The sequence below is a fragment of the Arvicanthis niloticus genome, chromosome 5, assembly GCF_011762505.2.
Source record: "Arvicanthis niloticus isolate mArvNil1 chromosome 5, mArvNil1.pat.X, whole genome shotgun sequence".
Classification (NCBI taxonomy): Eukaryota; Metazoa; Chordata; class Mammalia; order Rodentia; family Muridae; genus Arvicanthis; species Arvicanthis niloticus.
The window spans coordinates 98872554-98889517 of record NC_047662.1 but is presented as its reverse complement, the minus strand read 5'-3'; the positions used below and the strand labels follow the sequence as shown (position 1 = coordinate 98889517).

At 51.5% G+C, this 16964-nt stretch overlaps 1 protein-coding gene across 1 annotated transcript in view; it reads right to left on the bottom strand.

Annotated features, from left to right (window-relative positions):
• Nucleotides 1–5086: 5086 nt before the first annotated feature.
• The window catches only part of Shb (SH2 domain containing adaptor protein B), a 109635-nt gene continuing 97757 nt past the window's right edge, over nt 5087–16964 (bottom strand). The window contains exon 6 of the mRNA XM_034503772.2: nt 5087–5916. Within this exon, the coding sequence (XP_034359663.1) occupies nt 5733–5916 (184 nt within the window). The 3' untranslated portion in view covers nt 5087–5732. The remainder of the gene's footprint in view (nt 5917–16964) is intronic.

The following is a 16964-nucleotide window of genomic DNA, read 5'->3' as shown; positions in this document are numbered from 1 at the left end:
CCCCTCAGCCCTGCTTTCCCCATCCTTCCCCTCAGCCCTGCTCTCCCCATCTTCCCCCTCAGCCCTGCTCTCCCCATCCTCCCCCTCAGCCCTGCTCTCCCCCTTTAATTCTGCCTTTTTTTCCTCAGCACGTGAATCCTCACAGCTTTGTCAGGGTGCATTGAGGAGTGGGAGCGGGAGCTTCAGTGAGAGCCCAGCAGCTTCTCAGTCCACTCAGGACCATCCTCCCTCCTGTAAAAGCCAGCTCAGATGCCTCTTCCTGTCTCTTCAGCTAGAACACCACTCCTCTATTCACTCTGCCTCCTCTTCCTTCCAGGGGTTTAGTTTCACCTCCATTTTGCTTTTTCCGAGGCTCGGCTGTAATGCAGACAAAAGGCACACGAGGGCACCAGAGCCATGTTAGTAATGGCCACCCAGTTAGTCTTCTAAGGAAACTGTCCTCCAAAGCAGAGCAATGGCAGGAAGGGGGTGGGGGGCATAGCAAGGCTGAGGGGTTCCCACTCAAGAGGAAGACGGTGAGGGGAAAACAAAACCAACCAACCATCCAACTAACCAACGACCACCACCACCATCAAAACAGCTCACAAACTCAGATGGACCCTTCAATCCCATCCCAGCTTCCATGGCATTGACCAGAGTGAAACTCCAAGAGCTTGGCCGGAGGATCCTGGAGGATTCACCTGCCCGAGGCTTTGGCAAGCCTCTGCCCAATGCTTCCTTGGGGAAGACGCTTATCTCCCTCCACAGCTGGCCCCACTATCTGCATTTATTTCATGTGCCATGTTTGTTACACACAATTTGTTTGTATATATAAGTATAAACACACACACACACATAAACAACCCCCAGAGGCTATAACACTCACATATATGTACACATACAAAAAAAACCCAAAAACAAACAAACAAACAACAACAACAAAACAAACCCTCCAGGTAAAAGCAGTCAGTGAGTCCAGGCAAAGATTCTCCCCCTTAGGACTTCTTGGCACTTGGGTCCTGGCTAAACACAAGAACGTTTTCTGTCTCCAGGTCCTTGTGCCAGGATTTGTCCTTTCCAGACCAGCATTTCCTCTGTGTGCACATGCGTGAATGCTTGGGGCCCACCATGGTGCATACAGAGAATGAGTCCTAGGGAGGTCCTTTTGCATGGGGAGGCAAGGCTACACCCTCGAGTTGGAAAAGCAGGTGGGTTCTTCCCCGGAAGGTGAGGGCTGCTCTGTATGCGATGGAGGGGCTTTCTTGCTTCAGAAAGATTCTAGGCTGCAGAACGATGCTAGCAAGACCACAGTGTCAGGGCGAACAATGGCTCAGTAGACCACTTGCCTAGCATGCTCAAAGCCTGGGTTCCACTCCAGCAGTGGAGACGCATGCGCATGCAGACACTCGAGTGTGAACACACACACACACACACACACCCTAGCATCCCCAGCACTTGCACTTCATAAGATCAACCGTTGCTACTATGGAGAAAATGGCTCTTCATTTAGGTCCTGCCCTGATTATTTACCTCCAACGAAGCCCCAGGAGACACAGAGTATTGCTACAGTGGTAAAACGGCCTGTCCAAGTCTCCTGTTGGTTCTAACACCTGATACCTCTACCTGGAACAGCCATACCCCTCTAAAGTCCCCTGTGAACTCTTACTTCTTCTCCAGGGCCCACCGTGTCCTGACTATTGTAAACAGACCCAGTCACGTGTCCCTGCCTCCACACCCCTGCTATGGCCTTGTAACAGAGTTATTTTATGTTTGTTTTTCCCATGCAGGAAGCTCCCTCCCCCTCCCCCCCCCAGGCCAGAGGTGGGGTCCACTCACCTGAATATCCACCAGGGAACACTCAATGGATATCTGCTGAGGCAATTTTTTTTTTTTCCATTTAAGAAGATCATAAGGGACCCAGCTTCCTCATCTAGAGGGAGCTAGGTTCCTTCTCTCCTGGAATCCCCCCTTTGAGGGATGGCATACAACTTTGGCAGGCAGGCAGGCAGGCAGGCAGGCAGGCAGGCAGGCAGGCAGGCAGGCAGGCAGGCAGGCAGACAGGCAGGCAGGCAGGCAGGCTGCTATCTGCAAAGATTCCTGGGGCCTATGGTTGCATTTGAGAGAAACTAAACACGGAACACAGGGTGTTTGAACAAGGCACATGTACATTCAAAGTGTCACATAAAATGGACCTCACAAGGTAGTTTATCATCCAGAGTCAAAGCTCAACAAGGTACATTTCAGCCGGAAGGGAGCCACTAGGGTCTCAAAGGTGCGTGCCCTTGAGATTTTAACAGATTTGCTTAGGAAGTGACAGTTTGCTAGATTGTACTGAGTTACCTGGGGCCCTTCCCTTCAGGGGCATCCATGGGTCAACTCCAAAAACCAGCCTGCTTGTCTAAGGATTTCTGATGAGCTGGCCCTAAGGCCATTGGGAACACTTGTCCTTCCTGGACCCTTGGTCAAGTGACACCAAGCATCTGAATGTCTTGGTCCTCTGAGGACTGCGGCTGCAGAGCCTGAGGGTGGAAGGGCATCTCTGCTTTTGACAGGAGGCCTTTCTGTTCACAGTCACTGAAGGCCACCAGCCAGAGTTGCTCAGATTCTGAAGACTTGGGCCGTTTCAACTTCCCTACAAAGGGTTGCTCAGAGAACCTCTCCAGAATTTGCTGGAAGACCAGCATGTTACCCCTGCCCCCTTCCCCCCTCCCCTCTGCCATCCCCTATACCCCCAAGAAAGCTTTTCTTTCTGTAGAAGCCATCTTGCTCTACTGGGCTGCTAAAAGGGCCCTTGATTCCTCAGTGCTCAAGGACAAGCTGCTGAGGTGGCCCGGGCATCGTGGCCAATAATGAAGCCAGCGAAAAGAAGGCAAAGCAGCCCCGTGGCTCTGAGCAGCGAGGGGCCTGTTGGTGGCTGGAGTCTGTGCTCAGACAAAAAGCTGAGATTGCAGGCAGCAGCTTTATCTCCTCCTCAAAGAACGCCAGCTCATCCACCCTCCCCCCATTAATTGGCAGCAGATTAAAAAAAAAGAAAAGAAAAGAAAAAGCCAAAACAAAAACCAAATCAACGCCAGTGCCCTGAATGCCAGGGCTTCTGAGATGGAAAGGCCCTTTCGATTGTTAGATGTCCAAGAAAACACGAATACATGCTGACAGAGGAAGCCAGCCACAGTTAGAGGAAAAGGGAGGGGTTCATAAAATTAAGAAGAAAAAAAATTCCTTTTAGCATCTCCCATCCTGTAGGCTGGCTCCTTTGTACGCCTCAGTTCCTAAGGAGAACAAGAGGCTGGGTCTGGGGGAAACTTCAGGAAGATGACGGTGGGATTGAAGGAGAGGCTGGGAGTCACCTAACAGCAAAGGCAGAGGATGTAGAACCCCTTGCCCCGCCCCAGAGGACCTCTGCCTCCAGGGAGGACCCCGTGGCTCAGTGCACTTCAGGAAATACCCTGGAGATTCAACTTTGAACTTGCTAGCGTGAAGCAGCGACTGGGACCCAGGCCTGCCTCCCACAACCAACGGCCAACTGCCCTGGGGCACAGGCCCTGCCAGCTGTTTTCCTCTTTCTCCTCCATGAGGGAACACAGGTCACTTCAGCTGCTTCCCTCACCACTTCCCTTGAAGGACGTTTTGGGAAAATGCAAATCAGGGAGAGACAGTTGTGGAGGCTTCAGTCAGCAATCCGCATGGCAGTCAAGAGGGGCTGGGGACACTGAGGCACACCAAAGGACTAGGAAGATGAGGCAGGAGGCAGGGTGTACCAGGAAGAAATCAGGAAATGACTTGGCTTCAAGCTGCTGAAAATGAAGGCAGCTGCCCAAAGGTGGCTTTCAGTTCTGTTCTGCCCCAACCTGAAAGGCAGCTTTGGCAAGTCTAGACCTGCCTCAGTTCTCTGCCTCTGAATACTGGCTTGAATCCATTGCTGGAGATGGCTAAACTGTTGCCTACTCTGCTCTGCCCACATGGACTGGGGACAATGGTCACCAACCTTCCAGTCCATTCAGACCATCTGGGTGGCTTAGACAGGAATCTGGGAGAGGCGGCAGAACCTTGCTGGAACCAGTTCCCTTGCACCATGGTCAGCCAAGAGCAGCCAAGCCTTCCCTGTTGCCCATGGTCAACCTTCATCACCATCTTGCCTAAATTTACAATCACCTAGGAGACACACCTCCTACTATGTCTAGGAAGGTGCTTCCAGAGTGGCTTCACTGTCGAGGGAAATACCTACCAAGAATATGGCTATGGATTTGAAACAGAGCAAGGTGGGGTATGTAGGGAGAGTTTGAAGGGAGGAAAGACAAGGGGAAATGATAAAATTATAATCTCAAAAAGTAAGAGATGATGATGGTGGTGATGATGGTAGACTGACAAATTACCCCATGGGCTGAGGTCCCAGGACGGATAAGGGCAGCCAGGTGGGGAAGAGCATTCACACTCCTCCTACTGAGGCCCAACACCCCAGCCACTGTGGACTGAAACCCCAACTGTGAGAAAATTAATTCTCCTTTAATTGGCCCTCTTGTTAGAGAAAAGTAACCAGCACACCAAAAGTCTGTATGTGTGTGAGCGCACACGCACTTTCAGCCATGTGGTGACCAAGAGGGTTCTCTGTCCCCTGACATATCAGGCACTCACTCCACCCTACACAAGGTGCTAGTGAGGCCATTCAGAGCCAGTGGTTTTCACAAGCTGTGTGACCTTGGATGGCCACTTCCGCTCTCCCCACACCTTTGATAACAGGGAGAAACCCGCTGTGGACTCCTGGGCACTATGTACCTGAGGGGTTAATTCAGATTTGCCATCAGCTGCCAAGCGTAGGAGGGGAGTCCAGAAGTGCGGCTGACTTTGAGGCCACATGGCTAGAGTCTGCATACAGGTCTGGCTGCATTCTCATGCTGACTCATTCCAGTGGCCTAGTCCAAAGTGACCCTCAAGTGGCCAGCAAGCTGCCAAGGCCTGACTGGGACTCTCCACTTCCCTTCGCAAGGCCTGCTATGCCAGCCAACAAGCCCAGGAAACACATCTTGCTGAGGAATTAAAGCAGCAGGCTGGCATTTCCCACTGTAGAAAATGCCTCAGGCATTTTTTTTAATTAAAAAAAAAAAACAACTTATATATTAAATGACTATTTTATTTACACACCCTATCATATTCATAAATAATTGCATCCTCTTTGACTGCACAATGGTTCCTTGACATCTAACGGTTATAGAGTGTACATCTAAAAGTAGATGGGGGCTTACTCTGGTTTATGACATGGTCTCTTTTGTGTACACTCGGTATGTACACCCAGACACAGACACAGACCAGAGTGGGTGGCTCCCAGGGCCTCCTGGGCTCCCAGCACCAATGGGAAAACCGAGCCCATACACAGGTGAGTTCCCGACAACTGGAGAACAAAGAGATGCAGGCCAGGGCTCCGCCCCCCCTGCTGGCCCCGCCCACCACTGGAGCAGCTCCACCTTTGTTCACCCTGGAAGGAATCTCTTTGGATTGCAAATACTTTAATTCACAGAAACTCGAGGAGGGGGTGGGGCAGGGGTTGGGGTGGTGTGGCAGCAGGCTGCCCCTCTTCATCCAGGCCTTCTCCAACCCTGTAGGTGGAGAGCGACAGCATTCTAAGACATGCAGCCGTGTGCTAGTACCATATACACAACACACACTGGACACCGCTGGCAGCACAGAGAGCTGGTCAGTGCCCTGCCAGCTCCTCCAAGTACTAGGCTTGGTCACAGAGCAGGGTGAGGCTGGTCTTTTCACAGAGTCCGAACAGCCACTGGGTAGAGGAGGGACAAGTGCTCGGCCCCTTTGATGGGCAGCTTCCTGGTGGTGTAGAAGTGGATGACTTCCGGGACACTGTCAAAAGGGGGGCTGTTCTGACCCAGAACATACTTCTCTTTGGTCTTGGCCAGTTTCATGTGCATGAAGCCCTGGTTGCTCCTGTGAAGAAAACAGAGGTCAGAGGATGCACACAGTGGGTAAGGAGAGAGGGAGAGAGGAGGCACCGGCAGGGCACCGCTTGCACTTGCTTCTGCTCCCATACACACATTCACATCCCCCCACCCCCACCCCCAGGCGATAGCCCTGGACACTAGGGCAAGGGTGCAAAGTCCCCCAGCTGTTCAGGACAAGGGGACCTAGCCACAACCAGGGGAACTGTCCATTTCCTCATCTGACTGGGGTCCAGGGGCAAACACTGATAATATAAAGACTTTCTACCCCAAAGCTAGGAATTTCAGGGGCGGTGGAAGTGGTAAAAACTAGCCTTTCTTCCTGTAACAAGATGGGGGACCTGTTTAAACCATGCAGGTATCCAAGATGCTCCAAACGGACAAGTTGGCCTTGGGCCAGTGTAGTAGGTAGCAAAGGCAGAGGGTAAACGAAGGGGCGACCCAGCTAGGCACAGCAAGTCACAGGACTAGCTACAGTCAATGGCATGTGGGCAGAGTCATGCTTGCTCTCCACCAAGCGTGTCTTAGGTAGGAGCTCTCCGCTAGCAGTCTCCCAGGAACCCCAAGGCAGAGTTCCTCCCTCACATGACTGCTGTGAACACACATGCCAATCCCACCCCTCACGCTTGGTTTCCCCAAGAGCCTATGCAAGAAGAGCAGGCTGGGTCTCTGTGCCCACTCTGCCTGGTTTCAGATCTGTCTAGTAAGAACAACTTTGGGGAAACGTGAAGGCAAGGCAGTGGCGGATCCCAACTGCTGGGAGCCGATGTCTTAGCCATCGTAGCTCACTATCAGCATGTCAGGGGGTAAAGGTCACAGTTGATAAAGGCCAGTGTGTCAACTGTCAGCAATGCGTGTCCCAGAGGACCTCTCCTGTTTGAGATCCTAAGCTCTAGTCACAGTGTGGCTCACTTGAGAACGCTCCCATCACCTGCCTTTGTGCAGGCTGCCTCCTCTTCTTCTTCTTTTTTTTGGTTTTTCGAGACAGGGTTTCTCTGTGTAGCCTTGGCTGTCCTGGAACTCACTCTGTAGACCAGGCTGGCCTCGAACTCAGAAATCCGCCTGCCTCTGCCTCCTGAGTGCTGGGATTAAAGGCGTGTGCCACCACCGCCCAGCCAGGCTGCCTCTTCTTGTTCACTCACCCAAACCTAAGGTTTCTGACTAAGAGTGCCTCACCTCAGAGCCCATCCCTGGTAACTTGTGGACAGCTCTAGGGATCCAGCAGTCAGGGCTACCTAGGGAAGCCAAGAGTCCTGCGTGGACTCTGAGGGTCATAGTCTTTTGAGCCCCAGCTCATTTTCTGGTCTCTATGTTCCAATGGGGGTCTTAAATTTTACCTGTCCTCTAGGTGTAATAACCCCCCAACCTGTTATGCTCTCCAAATGGGTAGAGAGAAATGCTTTACTGACACGTAGGAGCAATGTGTCTGCGCACAATGGGGTTACCCCAGGCTTCAAAGATACCAGCAATTACTTTTCAAGAGAGAATAATTCTTGTGAAGAACTAAAATTTAAATCAAGAGTTGTAAGGCTGTGGTGTTCTAATTACAGAGCCCGTGGCAAGCTCTGCTCTGCAGCAAAGGGTCACTGCGCCCCAGAATGGTCTCTGTGTTGGGGGAGGAGTGCTTTCTCAGGCACCTGCAAGGGCCAGCATGTCACACAGAAACCAAAACCCAGTGAGGCCAAGGGCTCACACTCAGCATGATGTAGGGCCCCAAATACCAGTCATCCAGAAGTCCAGGACACCTGTTTAGCCTGTCTGGGATGCTGAGCAGGCATAGGGGACACCAGGCGTGACCATGACGCACCCTCCTCCCTCCGCTGCAGAGCAGAGCTTCCAGTGAGGTTGATGAAAACCAAGTGACCTAGCTCTGTGAGGGTGTCAGAGTCACATTGGAGGGAGCAGAGATTTGTGAGACAGAGAGGCCACCATAGTACTAGCTCTTAGAGGCTGACATAATGGCTCCCATTATACCTCAAGGGGGTCTGGGCAAGGAACTTACAAGGTTAAAAGGGTTAGTATGAGATTTCCACACTAGATTTTTGTGCCATCCAGCAGGCAGAAAGGCTGGGAATGGCTCTAACAGCCACAGGTGGAGGAGGGTGTGCCTCTATTCCTAGGCAGTGGGCAGGTAATTGCCATCTATACTTTCTATGGACACAGGGGACTTGAAGTCACCACAACAATCAGTAGCAAGACCTAGTCCTCTCCCAGAACATTCTCTAGAGCAGCAGTGCGCTACATGAAGGCAGGCAGGGTAGCAGTGGCAGCAGGAGGGAGTACGCAGATGTCCTCTCTATGCAGAGCCTCCACACCCTTGACCAAGTCTGGTCAGAGACCAGGAGCAGGCTGGAAGGCCATACACAAAACTGTCCCAGGCACTGAGAATGGCCTGTTCCAACCAGTGAAGTCCCTAGCCATGAAGACAGTGTGGTAACCTACCCCAAGAGGTTCAATCAGAGTGGTCTTGAACTCACAGAGATCTGCCTGCCTATGCCTTCCTAGTGGGATCAAAGGTGTGTGCCAAAATAATCAGCCTGGGCAGGGTTTTATCACAGCAACTGAAACCAAACTAGAAAAGAAGGGAGCGGGTCAGAAATCTGTGAGTAGATGGATGCACTGGATGAGAGTGTGCACAGGGTGGCTGCGGCTGCTCACAACAGGTTGGTCTGTAGTGAGAAGTGCTGCAATACCTTCACCTCTTTGATACACTGGAGGAGATAACCCAGTAGGGGGTGGGGGACGCTGCAGATGCTACCAGAGCTCTGTGCTAATGTTCAGGGCCAGGTGGGTGGGCTCTAGGCAGAGCCTGCTCCTATGCTCCTCAAGGCATGGTGAAGCAACAAGGATGCCATGGTGGTTCCTGGACAGCACCCTTCCCAGGGAGCTCTGACAGGCTCCTGCCAACTGTTTCTTTGTTGGCTCCGTCTCCTTTGATAGGACATCTTGTGAGAGCAAAGTCACAATTAGGGGTGTCTCTGGCGGGTGACCTGTCTAATGAGTCTTGTAAGGCCTAGGGAGGCAGGGTGCTGGGGCTGTCAGGGCACTTAGATCGCTCATTACCATCACAAAAAGCACCTCCCTGTCACCCCCCACCCCCATCAGCAAGCATGCCTGGTGTGTGCTGGTCTAATAACAGGCCCCACCTCGCCTCCTAATCATGAGCTTTAATAAAACATCACTCAGTCCACAGCTGCCCGCCGCGGAGCTAGGGTGCGAGGCCTCACCTCTCTCGCTTTTAGACCTAATTGCTTGATGCATATTTCATGAAGAATCCTGGGTAATAGTTATGTTAAATCGTTTCTTTTCATGATGAAATGACTTAAAAACACTAGCATATAATATTTATGTGGGATGAAGGAGGAAGCAGCCCTATGGGACCAGCACAGAGAGACCAGTTACAGGAGTCCACACACAAGGAGTTTCTGCTTTGCCTTGACTGGAAAGGTGATGGGGAGATCCTTCAGCTCTGGACCACCCACAGTCCCCAGTGGCAATTCAGAATACTAGCATTTAAACCCCACCAGGCAGAGCCACGCTGACATGACTAGTATCACTTGCAGATAGGGAAACTGAGGCTCAGACAACCATGTACCCTTTCCCTTTCATGGGGAAGGGTGGGGTCAGAATCGGTACCTGAATCCTTCCTTTCTCTCTTCTTCCAGGGACATAGCCTAGGCTGGCCTCAAACCTGTGGCATAGTCCAAGACGACCTTGGGCTCCTGAGCCTCCTGCCCCCCTCTCGAGTGTTGGCATTGGGTGTCTTCAAACCTGTGTCTCTTGATCTCAGCCCTCAGGAAGGCCTGCAGCTACCACTGTGACCTCACCATCTCTGATCAGTCACCCAGTTGAATGGATTTAGGCAGGCCTTAGAACTTGCCTTGCCCCGAGAGGGAACTCCCAGCTTTGTGAGACTCCAAAGTTGGTGACTCTATCTGCTCACGGTGATGCTTCCCAGCTGAATGTGGGCCCACAGCACCTGCCTAGCCTGGGTCCAGGTTTGCATTCCTTTCCCATTGGCTGCCTAGTCAGGGTTTGCCAAGAGCAGGAAACTGAAGTCCTCCGACTCCTCCCCAGCTATAAGCTCTCAAGGGTAAGCTGGAGAGAGAGCCCAGAAAGGCCCCTGTGGAGAGGAAGGACCTCTCAGAGGAACAATCCTGTAAGCTGAGTATAAAGACCCATGTCTTTCAAACCATGAGATTTTCTACAGTGGGTCAGGCTGCGTCCATGGAGTTCAGAGCTCATGTGTGGGACCCCTGAGCTAGCCACTGCCCTCTGCATAGGCTCACATGTATGAACCAGTTTTTGCCCGTCTTCCTAAAGGGCATAGGTTAAGCCTCAGTCAGGACACTCCTATGCTGGGGCCCTAGGGGCTGCATTTCTTCTTGTTAGGCCATTTTTAAACACAGAGGGGAAACCCAGATTTGGGGGCAGATTAGTGAAGGAACAAAAAGAATGAGGCCATGCATTTTAAATGACCTTGACAACTGAGGAGGTGGAGGGAGCAGAGCCCTGTCCTGCACAACAGACTGGGACATTTGTGTGACTTGATGGGGCGCCATCCTGCCTCTGAAAGCAGTCTGCTTTATGACTCAGACCTCTGTCCCCTTTTAACTCTCCAGCAAGGGCTTGCTATGTGCCCCAAGCTGGCTTTGAACTTATGATCCTCTCTGCCTCTCCAAGTGCATCCTATGGGGGTAAGCCCAGATATCCCCACCTACTCTGACCTTGCATCCTGCTAGGGAAACCATCCTCACATCTGGAAACCAGGTGCTCCAGCAGTATCACCAGTATGGCTGCCCCAAAGGGCTTTATATACGCTCACAGCAACCAAAAAATTAGGCCCCTAGTCAGTTCAAGCTAACTGCCTAAGTGAGACTGAAGGAGGGAGTCATCTCTCCCCTGACACCTTAGACTAAAGTAGCCTCTGTGACAAAATAATCCGACAGCATTCAGTAGACAAGGCCTCAGGGTTTGGAAAGAGGAGGGAAGAGCCTGATTACCTGAGATGCCTGGGAAGTTCATGACTGTGCTCTTGATTCGTGACTAATGCAGCAGACTGGCAGTAGACACAGATGCTCTCCACATAGATGTGAAAAGCAAGTGTTGAAGCAATTTGCTGGGTCACAGGACAAGGACCCTGGAGCTTCCCAAGAGTTGTAGACAGAACAGTATCCTTCACTGTACATTGTGCTCTTCAATCTCCAGGTACCCTAAGGGCTCCTTCCAGCAGAGATGTCCTAAGAGTCCAAAGAGGTGGGTGGACAGAGCCACAGGGTGAACACCTGCACCCCACCACCTCTAAGGAGCCCTCATGATAAGCTAAGGCTTGTCCATGTGGTGAACAATGTCTAAATGTAAGCCCTGCTGAGCCAAACAGCTTGATTTATAGCCAAATAATTATACTTTCAGTAGACACCAGCAGGGAGCAGGCTTATGGAGGCACCTAGTATTTCTCAGGCTCTGAGTGACAGCTCAGGCTGAAGGCCTTCTGTAAATAATGACGCTTCAATGCACTGCCATCTCCACAGAGACAAACAGGCAGTTAGACACAGAGTAAAAGGCTCGCTCTCACAGACCAAGAGGAAGTAGGATGAGATGAGACCATGAAGGGCGATTTTCTTAGGGACAAAACTTGTCTAGAAGCTATTAATGACAAGACTCCAGCAGGATCGAGTCTCTCATTGGTGGAGATACGTACATAGCGGTAATAATGTTTTGGTGGTGTTTCCCCCTAGGGTCAGTGTTCTATCCATTATTTTTTAATTTTTTATTATTTCATGTATGTGAGTATACTGTAGCTGTCTTCAGACACACCAGAAGAGGGCATCAGATCCCATTACAGATGGTTGTCAGCCACCATGTGGTTGCTGGGAATTGAACTTAGGACCTCTGGAAGAGTGGTCAGTGCTCTCAACTGCTAAGCCATCTCTCCAGCCCCTGTTCCATCCATCTTGATTCAAGGGTGAACACATGAAACCTGCAGGAGTGCTGGAGGTGGCTGTGACTGTCCCAAGTGCTGACCCAAGTCACAGATGCTGGTTCAGTCTCTGATCCCCTGCTGATGCCACAGGACAGCTTCCCTCTGTCCCTAGGCTTCAAGGTCCCCTCTGCAAAAGGTGGAGATCCTTTCACTGATGCAACTTTTAAGTTTTTCTCTTAAATAATGGTTTTAAAATGCTTTAGCCTCCCTTGTAGCCCACTACCCACCAGAGGTAGTGAGAAAGAAAGGGTGGGGGGGGGGGAGTGGACCCATTTAGAAAGGGTCTTTGGAGCAACTTCCATCTGTGTTGTCTGGAAATCGGCAGTTCAGTTCACAGGTTAGCAGGCAGCGGCAGCTTGATCCACTTGAAAACACCTTGCAGATGCACCAGCGGTCCAGTTCGGTAGAGCTGGGTTAGCAATAGTGGTGTCATGATCTAGCAGAGACAGCCAGGCCTCAGCCTTGGCGGAAATCAGCAGGAGGGATCAGGAGGGACAGCAGGAGAAGTTCTCAGCTGTGCCTCTCAGGGGAGCAAAGATCATCTAAGACTTCAGACCCACAAGCGCTGCACAGCCAGCCGTACCAGCCAGCCAAGCTCTGTCTCTGTCACCGAGTCCTGGTTACACAGTCCACACATCACGTGTCCTCCACATGCCTTGCTTCAGCCCATGTGTCCAATCAGTCCAAGTCCTTGGAAACAGCAACAAACCGCAGCACACCAGCAGAAGTTTTTCGGTGCATTTCTCTCTATGGCGTCCCAACAAATGCAGCTCAATAGGAAATGGAGGGCGGACCAATACATGTGTGTTAGCAAAGAATCCTTCATCACGTGTCCCTTCACATGCTTGATTTAGCAGAACATCCTTTCTCCTGTGTCTGCTTCATGAGTCTGTGTTAGCCTTTCACATCTGTGTCCACTTTAGCAAAATGTTCCTTCACGTTTGCCCCCACAAAACACCATCCAATCGACTTTCCAAAGAACCCATGTGTCCACTTCACACTAACATTCTCAGGCCAGTGACTGGCGTCACTGCATGGGGTGGGAAGGGAAGGAAGGGGACACCTCTGCTGAGTACCATCCATGTGGCTCTCTGGGCTTGGAGCGACAGATACAACCTAAGCCTGGACCAAATAGGATGGACAGAATCCATCCACGACAAAAGGACGCGTCTCTCCCAGCCCACAACGGTCTTAGGAGATTGAGGTTCTCAACTGGGCCCATTGCCCTACCTTCCCTGAGAAGGATCTGGCAATGTCTGAAGAGTCCAGGGCTTAGCATCTAGTGAGGAGGCAAGGCTGATTCTAAGTGGATGGTAACACACAAACAACCCCTTAGCCCAGAATGTTGATGGTGTCAGGGTAAAGACACACCCTTAGTCAGAGTACAGAGATCACACCTAACTGCCCTTTCAGGATAAACAAATGTGGTTGCCTTGCTAAGGCCATCTGGCTCCATGGTAAAGGCCCAAGACATGACAGAGGACCTGCCCAACAGCTTGGGCAAGGCTTCTAGACTACTTTCAAGAACCAGTCCTGGCACCTAGTCCTCCTATTTCCACAACCAAATTTCAGGGACTGTTATTTCACAGGAGGGGGAACATTCTTGGGCCTGGGATCTAAATGCGTGGGAGACAAGGATAGATAAAAACAGGCCCTAGGCCAGCCAGCCCTGGGTCTGAGGTCCACACTACACTGCCCCTCTGAGCAATACCCTCTATGTTCACTCTCACCTGAGCTAAGGGATTCTCACTACCTGTTGTCAAGGCTGTCCCGAGCTCCTGAGGTCAGAGTTGGCAATGAGGGCAGGCAGAGTCTCTTCTGCTGCAAATGCAGGGCCCAGGGCTGGGCCCCCAATATGGACCTCACTTCCCCTGCTGGGCAGAAACTGCCACCCAACTGTTGTCCATCTGGTCTGTCTGCTGGCTCCAGTCTATATGGGCCGAGAACCAGCATGTACCCCCAAGCCTGTCTGGTCTGTTGTTCATAGACAAATTGGCAACCTCAAACCCATGATGTCCAAGTTGCCCCTCTGGCTACAGCCTCCCTAGTTAGGCTGGGTGCTGGGCCCAGCTCTGTCGCTGAGTACCACTGGACAGAGCAGGTGATACTAGCAGTGTGTTTACTTTGCCACATCAAATCCTGTTCTATGACACTTGATAAATACTCTGTTTGTACCTGGCTGGTGGTGCAGACCTGTCAATTGTAGCTGTTTGGTAGGCCGAGACAGGAGAACTGCAAGCTCCAGGACAGTCTAGGTCGCAGAGTGAGTTTAAGGTCACCCTAAGTGACATCAAGAGCCTGTTTGAAAGTAAGAAGTAAATAGAGGGGCACAATTCAGGGTGAAGCATGTGCCTAGCATGCTTGAGGCCCAAGGTTCAGCAGGCGCACCCCATACTGCAAAAAGAAAAACTCTCACTGTGGTGAGAGGATCCACATGAGAACAGGAGGAGAGAAAGTGGGTGTGCTGGGAAATTCTGGAATCCTAACATTTGGGAGCCCAAGGCAGGAGGATTAGGAGTTTGAGGCTAGCTGGGCTACTCAGTGAGTTTAAGGCCAAACCAGGTCACCTGAGGTCCTGGTTTGGGGGGGAGGGGGGGGAGTGGCGGCGCGCTCTCTATTAATTAACACGGGTATCAGTAACCGTGACCTTCAGCAGGTACTGACTGCTTGCTGGGAGCATTACTGTACTCAGAGCTTCTGGGAGAGAAGACACTGCTGAGAGATGCAGGCAGTGGCAGAGAATTATAGAATGTGGCTGAACTCCTCCACTACAACTGTGATCTGTTCAGGCCATCAGTGATAAACACCTATGACTATGACGTAGGCCCATGAGACCAAGTAAGTAGCAGGAGGGTAGGAGAGGAAGCAGCCACTTTTCCACACTGTCTGGAGTCTGGGTTAGGTTGGGCTCAACAGCCCTCAACACCAGCAGGAGATGGTTTTCTTCTCTCTGGAAGTTCAAAGGTTCATGGTGGACTGCCAACAGATCAGACACACGAACAACAGTGACTTCCAGTGAGAAAAAAAATCCCAGCTGTCTTCAGGAACCAGGCAGCAGTGACTCTGAGCCCAGTGTTGAGAGCTCAGGGTCCTGGTCTGCTCTGTTCTCCCAAGCCTCAGTTTCCCAATCTATAAAACACGACAGGGGACCAGATGACTACAGAGGTCCCATACACTTGAATTTGGAAGCCCCATGTATGATCAAACACATGCTGAGAAATGGCTCTCAGGTGGCCAGAGCCCCAGGGCCTTTCTTAGCAAGGGTCACTGAAGACACTTGCAGGCTTGCAGCTCCTTGGGTCTCTTTGGAGCCAGGATCTGCCTTCAGTGTGTTTCTCTGCTCTGCAGTGGAAAGTCTATCCCCACTCTGAGCTGAAATACTATTACCTCTAGCTGGTGGTAGCTCCAGGCTCTGGTTCTAGCAGGCCTTGGGCATTCTAGCTGCCCTGGGAGGAAGCACGGGACAGCTCCTCTCTCGCTGTCCTTACAGGGCACAGTGGCCTCCCCTCTCACAGTTGTCATTCCATGTTTACAACCCAAGTGGCCTGCCTAGTGTCCCTGGTGGGTCTGCCTAGCTAGTCCTGACATCTGTGCATAAACTCCATCATTAATGGTGAGTGCCTGCTGGCCTCCTGAGGGACCCCCCCCCAACCCCACCCCAACTATTAGATACAGAAAGTTCTCACCTCCCAACCCAAACTGGAGGACACACGGTCAAGACTGCTAACAAGCAAAAGCCAGAGCTTGGCTCATGCTCAAAAGACTGACAGACTACTCCAGACGGCTATGGTCCCTTCTCAGCCGTCTCGGCATGGAGGGCAGAATCGCTCCTGTTGGACATTCACTCCAGCAGCTGTCTGGCAGTCTCTTTGCACAAGGTAAAGAATTTTCCCAAAATTAAATCTCTAGTTCTCTGCTCCCTGATGAAACTGGTTTCTGCCTTGATACACAACAAAGCCTCCATTTTATTATTTGGCCAGGGTTTGGCCATATTAATTATGTTTGTTTTTTCAGCATGGCTGCAAGTAATTAGTTACAGTTGCTCACCATCAGAACTGCCTGCTGCCTGCGAGAGCTGCCTTCCCACAAAGAGTCAACCCTGGATGGTGTTTTGGATTTGGAACCATTTAGGACAGAAAAGATTACCTTTATACAGCCTGAAAATCGAAACGCAGAAGGGGTGTGCTGCTCTGTGGGGGCAGAACATACACACTAGAAGCCCAGATCACAGCCTAGGTCTGAGTGTCAGTCAGAACTCACGCACCATCAAGCTTGTAATCACAGTTGTTGGCACCACTCCACCACCCTCAGAGGACACTGTTCACGGCCTGTTCAAGTTGGTTCCCAACACCAGTGACCAGGCAATGTACAAGGCTCCAAGGTACACGACAGGCACCTCACTTCACAGAAGGCTGTGTCTAGCACGCTGCTTGCTCTTTGGCAAGCCGAGACGTGGTGACTGTGCAAAGGATGGAGGGCTATGAGTGCTGGTGGCTAGTACAGCTCTAAGTGACTAATCCCGACTTTCCTGAGCCTCTGATCTTAAAAGGCAAAGTGGGGGTGATTCGGAAAATGACGCCCACTGGGCGGGGAACATTCCCCATTTGTTATGATTTAAGTCTAAAATTTGTCTCTCCCACAGGTGCATATTTTGAACACTTGTTCCCTAGCTGCGTTGGGATGCTATGGAAAGCTTGTGTGTGGGGGGGTGGGGGTGGGGGGGGGTAGGGATAGGGGTGGGGGGTGCGCTGAGCTGGAAAGGGAGGTCACTGGCAGTGCCTTGAAGACTGCACCTGCCTTCCTTCTATCAGGCTCACCTTCCTGTCCTCAATGATGTGAGCAGCCTCTACCATACTCTCTTGTCATCACATACTGAGCTGCTCTGCTCTCTGCCAGGAACTGAAACCATAGAGACAAAATGAGCCATCCATCCCTGTCCCTGCAGTTGTTTCTTTCCGACACTGTGGTCACAGTGACAGGAAGGCTAACACAAGCTCTGTATAACCCAGAAGTCTCTGTGCACACGCCATTACCTGCAGGAAGCCCCCTAACGC